This window comes from Denticeps clupeoides, chromosome 14, assembly GCF_900700375.1.
Source record: "Denticeps clupeoides chromosome 14, fDenClu1.1, whole genome shotgun sequence".
NCBI lineage: Eukaryota > Metazoa > Chordata > Actinopteri > Clupeiformes > Denticipitidae > Denticeps > Denticeps clupeoides.
In genome coordinates, this window is record NC_041720.1 from 16,466,372 (window position 1) to 16,474,742 (window position 8,371).

The 8,371-nt window shown below is 43.5% G+C and overlaps 1 protein-coding gene across 1 annotated transcript; it reads left to right on the forward strand.

Moving 5' to 3' along the window:
- The first annotated feature begins 5,683 nt into the window (after positions 1 to 5,683).
- LOC114763569 (DNA-binding protein inhibitor ID-2-like) lies at positions 5,684 to 7,677 on the forward strand. The gene is made up of 3 exons (XM_028953329.1): positions 5,684 to 6,024; positions 6,124 to 6,169; positions 6,904 to 7,677. The coding sequence occupies exons 1-2, from the start codon at positions 5,784 to 5,786 to the stop codon at positions 6,129 to 6,131; spliced, it is 249 nt and encodes an 82-aa protein (XP_028809162.1). The 5' UTR covers positions 5,684 to 5,783; the 3' UTR covers positions 6,132 to 6,169; positions 6,904 to 7,677.
- Positions 7,678 to 8,371: the final 694 nt, after the last annotated feature.

Here is an 8,371-nt window from a genome sequence, read left to right on the forward strand (position 1 = left end):
AGGTGTTCTCCCTCTGGGTTCCCCCTCTTCCCCCCTCTTCTTTTGCCGGCTCCTGTCAGCTGAGCACGCGTCAACCCTGACCCCCCCATTCTTGCAGGGCTGGTCACTCACACAGAGTGGCGGGATGGGGTGACCTGGCTTCTGACGGACACTGCGGGCGGACGTCACCGTGGAGAACAAAGACATCACAAAGACTATCCGGCACACAGATTTAGCCCCAGTCTGCAGATGGAATCACCTTAAAAGAGCAGCTGTAAGGAAGTTAGGTTTCATTAGCATTACATCATTTCATTCTACTTAAAGGAAAAAGAACTTTAAACAATTATACAATTACAGAAAAGCTTTACTGCGCTTTGACTGCGCTTTTTGGCATCAGTGATGATGCACGTCTGACCCCGGTAAAATGCCGGACACTATCTTTTGCTTCCCTCTTAGCCAGACGTGCAGCCTTACTCAGATGGAAAGGTGCTGCTCTTCCAACCCATGCTCAATGGACGAGGGACCTTATGTCCTGTCTAGGCCTCGAAAAGATACGCTACTCGATTAGTGATACCAACAAAGAATTTTATAAGGTGTGGGGGCCCTTCTTGGAGTGCGGGCCCTTCCTGGAGTATTTTAGCCTTCAGTCCCAGAATCTGACTAGTAGAATTACCCAGTAAAGTTCCAGAAACAATATTGTCGTCTTGTTCTTTTTTAATTTATCAATCTGGCAGGAGGATGGGGTTATTATTCTGTGGAAAGGTTGTTGGGTTTAGAATTATTATCGTTATTATCATTTATCAATTCTCTACTGCAATGTTACCTGATCTTTCGAAGTAACTCTTACAGAATTGATTTACTTAGTGAGATCTTTTTTAAATCGTGTGCATTGAAGTTTTTTTTGTTGTCTTTCTTTTGCTTAACGTCAAAAAAAATATATCTTTGAGAAAGAAAACTTTGTGCAGGTCCAGATCTTGCACATGGGTTCTTTGTCGGCAGGGAAAACGTGATTTGCGTCGCCGCATGAGAAGGGTAATGGAGTCCACAGAGCTTGAGGCTAAACTGTAAAGAACGAGACAGCCGTGGCGGGAAAGTCTTTTTCAAATTTCCAAATGTACCAAAATCATGACAGTTGATTGGTTAACCGAATCCCGCATTAAAGCGACTCGGTGTCGGCAGCCTGATACGATCCCTATCCTCCAAGCACAATGAGCAAACTAGGTATTCCATTTCTCGGCACAGAAGCCCACCGAATCTCTCCTGTCCAGAACATCAGTGCAGGAGAGGAGCAAACCGCACCCGTCCTATGAAGTCGGCCCTGAGGCATCTCTCTTCCCACACACAAAGAAGGAATTAAAAAGAAGATTGGGGACAGTGTACATTACATTTGTTCCTTGATTATGTAGCAACCCCCAAAAAACAAGAGGCGCACGCGCTGGATATTGTTCATTGTTCCTGTAGGTCTCATGTTAAAGACGATGTGATGGGAGTTCCATGTTGTGTAGCTACTACTACACAGTGGGGGAAATATTTATTTGATCCCCTGTTGATTTAGTAAGCTTGCCCACTAACAAAGAAATGATCCGTCTATACTTTCAATGAGAGAAATAGAACAATGCATCCGAAAAAAAGTTATGAATGAATTCGCATTTTCATGAATGAAATAAATATTTAAATTTACAGCATTTACCAGAAGCCCTTATCCACAGCGACTTACAATCAGTAGTTACAGGGACAGTCCCCCCCTGGAGACAGTCAGGGTTAAGTGTCTTGCTCAGGGACACAATGTTAGTAAGTGGGATTTGAACCTGGGTCTTCTGGTTCATAGACGAGTGTGTTGTTACCCGCTAGGCTACTACCTCCCTAAATATTTGGTACCTTGTGCAAAACGTGCTTTAATACTGGGTGACAAAACCTTTGTTGGCAATTACAGAGGTCAGACATTTGGCCTCCAGGTTTGCACAGTGGGATTTTGTCCCATTCATCTTTGCAGTTCCTCTCCAGGTCATTTTCAATGCCCTGGTTGATCACTGAGATCTTGTGTGGAGCTTTAGGCAACAACCAACTGTTGCCACCTTCTCACCCAGCTGCTTAGTGATGGTCTTGTAGGCGTTCCATTCGACTAGCCGAGACTACCACCACTTTTAAGAAGCAGGTGAAAACCCTCCTATTCATAAAGTATTTCAGAATGTCCCTGGTGCCAAAAGTGAGCAAGAACATTAACATTTAAGTAGTCTAAAACTTTTCTATTCATATAACATAAATTGCATTTACAAAATGCATCTAATTCCAATTCTGTATTTTCTGTACTGACAACCTGTATCAGCTCTTTAATTCAATAATTATTTTGGAATAATGAATCTTGCAAACAAATGAATTAATCTATGTTCCACCGTGTAGTATTGGTATGTAGTATACGGTACTGTATAGTACCGTAGACTGCAAGGCCCTAATGCTGTAAAGCTGGGGTAAAGTTATAATGGGAAGTGGGTCGAGAAAGGTTACTGATACTGACAAGATGTCCTGAGAGATGAAAGTAAATCGGATGCATATATTTAATTAGGTCAAATACTGTGCCAGCTGGATGCCCTTTGAAAAAAAGGGGGCGCAGTAAAGCTGTTCCGAGAAATTGTTAGAATGCACATATTTCACAAAACGGGACATTTTACACCACAATGCTAGAAATTGCAATGTGAAATGAACATTGCATATGTGAATGTGTTATTCCCTAATATCTAAGTCATGAAATGAACGTCAGACATTTACATAAAACATTCATCAAATTACAGAGATATGTTGTTATTGTGCAAATTTGTTCAAATGTGATAATTCAATGACAAATTAAATACATTTTTCAAGACAACAGCTGCGGAATATATGTAATAAAGCAAATCTAACACATATGACATAAACAAGAAATTGCACATAATAATCTGTAATTCACTTTTCATTTTATGATGACACTTTATTAAATATGGAATGACGTAAAGAAACCATCTTCCCAAGCGCAAGGCAAACAGAAGAAATATTCCACGTTTCACAGGCTTTCAACTAAACCAGGCCAAGACATGGAAACTGGGCCCAGCACAGTCTCATAAGATTACTGCTGAGATAACATGTCAATTAAGTGCCGTTATTAATTACATTTTAAGAGCCGGTTGATGTGAAACAATCCCACAACTGTTCAAAAGTCAGTCGTTTTTGGGAATCGTTGTCTGTTGCGGTTGGTGATGCTTTCAGCGAAGGTGAAGCTGAGGTCATGTTTGAATACAGGCAGGTTGCTGGTGTCTGAGGAGAAGACTTTTTAACAGAAAAAAATGCCCAGGTTGAAATCCCACTTACTACCATTGTGTCCCTGAGCAAGACACTTAATCCTAAATTGCTCCAGGGGGGGACTGTCCCTGTAACTACTGATTGTAAGTCGCTCTGGATAAGGGCGTCTGATAAATGCACTAAATGTAAATGTAAATGTGCGACTGTTCGCCACAAGTTCAGTGCATCCTTGCCGTGTAATTTACGGTCAGCTGACCGTACAGGAAATCTGCCCGTGTTAAAATGGCACTGACACAAGTGACACCGTATTTCTTTCACTCCGGACATTTAGATCGATGTACAAATTGGCTATCGTGCCGATCTGCAAGCAAAACGAAGGACGTGCGCAGGTCACCAGCTCACACACGACAACCGCGGCTTCACCACCACAAATAAGTGGTGGTTAATGTTTTGCAAGAGACTTGAAGTAAGCAGATTTCAAGGAACCAGCCGCTTGTTCTGCAGTAAAATCCTGAGCTGCTGAACTGGTTCTAACTGTTTTTAACTCAAATGAACATGTTGTTCTGCTGCTGTGGTGGTTGTGACAGAAAGGCAGGCTACACACACACACACACACACACACACACACACACACACAAGTACAGGCAGCCTAATCTGCCCAATCACAGTTGGGTTTCCAGTCCGCAGTTGGCACAGGGCAGTGTTTTCTGTGGAGAAAGCCGCTCTGCACTCGCGGTTCCCTCTGCCCTAGCCGAGGAACAAAACATTACTCCCCTTGGCCCACGCTCAACACTAATGGGCGCAGAGGAGCCTGCAAGGGGCACGTCCACAGAATCCTGTCTCTCCAAAGGACGGCACTTTGGCCATGAAGGTTGGACATACATTCCACCAGGAACTCTGGTCCCAGTGAACCCTGCCCAGGACCGCAACTTGCTGTGCTTTTGTGCTATGACTACTAGAGAGAAGTCATTTGAATAATAATTACTAGGCCCATGGCCACAAGCAAGCGTATTAAAGCAATGCTAAATACGAAATGCAAGAATAATTGTTTTATGGTATACGCGCAAAAGATATTTCAAGCATAGATATTTCACGGAGCCAAACGAAAGAAAATGTAAAAGTTTGCGCAGCCTTGGGGAGGCCAGGCTGGTGTTCGGCCGTCAAGCCTGAGGTGGGTAGATGAAATGCAGTCGCTCCAGATTTTGGAGTAGCAGGACAAACTTCACAAACAAGGGACAATAGGCTTAAATCAGGAATAATATCATAAAATAAAATGTCGCATTTCACCCCAGAAACGTAAGCGCTGTGACAGTCAGACGTTTGATTTGTCATTGCTTCAAACTGTTTGCGGGCTAGCATCTAAATTTAACATGCAGGAAAGGAATTTATGTACTACAACAACAAAACTCAATATCAGCTTCTCCTAGATGTATCTACCACCAAATCAGGGCCATAAAATCACTTATTGCATTACTCATTACTGGACATGTATAATATACAGTACAGGCCAAAAGTTTGGACACACCTTCTCATTCAATGTGTTTTCTTTATTTTCATGACCATTTACGTTGGTAAATTCTCACTGAAGGCATCAAAACTATGAATGAACACATGTGGAGTTATGTACTTAACAAAAAAAGGTGAAATAACCGAAAACATTCTAGTTTCTTCTAAATAGCCGCCCTTTGCTCTGATTACTCTTGGCATTCTCTCGATGAGCTTCAAGATGTCGTCACCTGAAATGGTTCTCCAACAGCCTTGAAGGAGTTCCCAGAGGTGTTTAGCGCTTGTTGGGATCCAGCTCACCCCAAACCATCTGGATTGGGTTCAGGTCTGGTGACTGTGGAGGCCAGGTTAAGTACATAACTCCACATGTGTTCATTCATGGTTGATGCCTTCAGTGAGATCATAAAAATAAAGAAAACACATGGAATGAGAAGGTGTGTCCAAACTTTTGGTCTGTACTGTATATTATAGGAATATATAGTAAATTAAAAAATGTAAATTAAAAAAACGTACATTTACATTAAGAACTATGATGCAATGTTTATAATGACATTTTCCTGAACAAAAAAAAATGATCATTCACCATAACAAATCCAGGATAGGCTTGGACGTTTCTGGTAAAATATTCCCCAAAAAACGACAAAACGTTTATAATTGAACAGTTCATTAAACTAGAACGGCTCTCAGTGTTAGTAAAAGTTTAACTGAGGTTAAAAGTGTGAACAAGTCTTCATTTGAAGTATCCTCGGACCCTCATGCCATCACATCTGCTCCTGCTGGGGCGGGGCCGCGCGGAGCTCTGGCCCAATGAGAAGGCTACAGAGGAATGATTGACGTTCTGACGTGAACCAATCCGGCTCCGCTCCGCTCCCGGTTTTGGGACGTATAAAAACGCACCGCGCGGCGCGAGCGTCGTTCGGATAAGTTGTAGCGGGACGAAAAAAAACAAAACAAAACAAAACAAAAAAACCCCCGATATATCGATATAGATATAACGATCGCTATATATTTCTTTTGTTGTTATAATGAAGGCGGGAAGTCCGGCGCTGTCGCGCGGCAAGGCGCCGCTGGACGACGCGCTGGCGCTGCTGCACGACATGAACGCCTGTTACAGCCGCCTGCGGCAACTCGTGCCCAGCCTCCCGCGGAACCGGAGCGTCAGCAGGACGGAGATCCTGCAGCACGTCATCGACTACATCCTGGACCTCCAGACCGCGCTGGACCGCGACTCCGCCGCGGCGAACGTCAAAACGACCCGAGCAAGAGGTTAATTACGAATGACTGTCGCCAGCGGCCACCTGGGTCTCCGCGTCATATTTACTGAATATTTACTGTTAATTGTGCGCGTTTGCGGTTTGTTCGCAGACTACTGAACAGTTTGATGGCAGCAGGACCCTTCGGCGTTGATCAGGTATAATGGCTTTTTTTATTTTAAAGGGTGGGGGGCCATGAGACATCTTACTTGATGTGGAGGTTATTAAAATACGTCAGCAGAGTGGCTGGAATTTAGTGGAGTTTAGCTGCTTTCTCGGGTGAACTTCGTTGACTAGTTCCTGCGCGTAATACGAACACAGTGCGGATTAATGTTGCCACGTGCGCTTATTATACGCAATTCGAGTTTGGCGTGTCTGCGGTCTAAATCTAATCTAAAATGCGTCAGTATAACATTTTTCTAGTGTAAACTAGTCTACAGACTACTCAATGAAATGGCAACTCTGAGACAATAGGCGTCTCCTATTTCTTTGCATTGGTCCATTGCGTCACACGGCAGGATAATCGGTTTGCGGTGTCGTCTTGCGATGGAAATGATGGTTTTTCTCCCACCGGCCAGTCTCGACGTCGCTCACGTGAACCCACGTCCCTTGTTTTGCAGGCGTGTGGCGCGTTTCTCCTCGTGATCTGGCAACCTCCGCGTTTAAATAAGCAGCCACGTCGTATTTAGAGGTTGTCGAGATTGCTGGGTATTTTTCTTTTTTTTTTTTTTTTTTTTTCTTTTGAAGGTTTAAATAAAGAGGGAGGAATTGTTGTAAGAGAGAAATGCGGCTTCCTCCCTGGCGCCACTCTGTCTCTCCTTTTCTCCCCTCCTTTTTTTTTTTTTTTTAAATGTTTTTCCTAAACACTCTTTTCTTCTGGGATCTTTTGCAGGTGTCTGGTTTAGACAGAGTGGAACAGGATCTTCTGTTTTCCTTCTCATCCGTCCTTTGCCTGGAATTCGTCTGAGGTGACAAGAATCCTCCGCCCCCCTCCCACCGTCACCACCACCTCTCTCCTTATTTCCTCCCAGTTGTGACACACCACAGCTCAGCACCCAGTCCTCTGCTTTTAACCATCAACCTTAGTGAGCAGCGGGCGGCCGTGACAGGCGCCCGGAGAGCAGTGTGTGGCGCCGGTACCTCGATCAAGGGGACCCCAGCGGCACCTTTGGCGGTCCGGGATTCAAACCGGCAGCCTTCCGAGTACAGGTCCGTTCCCTTACCCGCGAGAGGACGTTGTGGTCTGCGGTATTTATCTACAGACTTTGTTTTATTGTCTCTTCCAAAGGAAGAACAGGTTTTTGCATCCGAATAGAACGCAGAAGACCAGTAAGACGTGCGGTTTATTTATATGAGGCTGTGCTGTTCGCCTCGCTGGGTCTTGACCTTTTTTGTTAAGGTGAGAGCCACTTTAATGACATTAAACATTACATGTAAAGAATAAAAAGAGTCTCTTCTGAGTGAAACGTTTTGTTTTGCAATGGGACGTGTACATGGCACTTTTCTACAAATAATAAATCTATGGAAGTGTGTCGGCTGGTTTACTTTGAAGAACTCTGGGACCAGTTTCACAGCAGTGGTCTGTCACTGCAAGGATAATAACAGGGCTCCCGCGGATCCTTAAGACATAAATTGGATTTTTGAAAATTAAATATCAATAAAAATTCCTGATATGCGTTTTGCATTTTTGTGTGTGAGATCGGCATTCACAGAACTGCCTATGGGGTTAGATGGCTAAATGGCGGGCGTGTTCTCCTTGTATTAAAAGATGATCTGGTATCATTGACTCAGGAATAGTGAGGAGGGAAAAGTATGTTCACAATATAAGATCGTGCGATTACATGAACGCAGAACGATGCAGTTTATATTATGAGTACATGGACTGGAGCAGCATTATGTTATCTGTCGTTCTCTCGAAGTTTACCAACCGACTAAACTGAGACCGGCTGCTCCGTCTCGCTTCAGTCTGTTAACCTGCCGTGTTCCAGACTGAATTTGGGGGTTTAATCTGGATTTATGAAGGATCACCTATCCTTTCCGTATGATTCGCTGCTTGTAAATTAGTTGTGGTGATTGGTTAAAGTTGGTTAAATAAATTCATTAAATGTTAACTTGATTAGCAAATCTCGGCCACCTTAGTCAGATTATGTTGACCGCAAATACAACATTATTTAAAACTTCTGTTCTTCTGTGGCAGGTGGTGAGCCAAATAAATACAGAAAATGTATTTTTGCATGGGGCTTTTTTTTCACAGGGTTTTATCCGAACACCACAACTCGGTTCTTACTTTGTTTTAATTCGCCATTCAAAGCCACACCCACCCCATTGTATTTCTTTCATTCCCCACATCGTACAGCCCT

Coding starts and splice junctions, on each gene's coding strand:
- LOC114763569 (XM_028953329.1), top strand. CDS start 5,784: ATGAAGGCGGGAAGTCCGGCGCTGTCGCGCGGCAAGGCGCCGCTGGAC.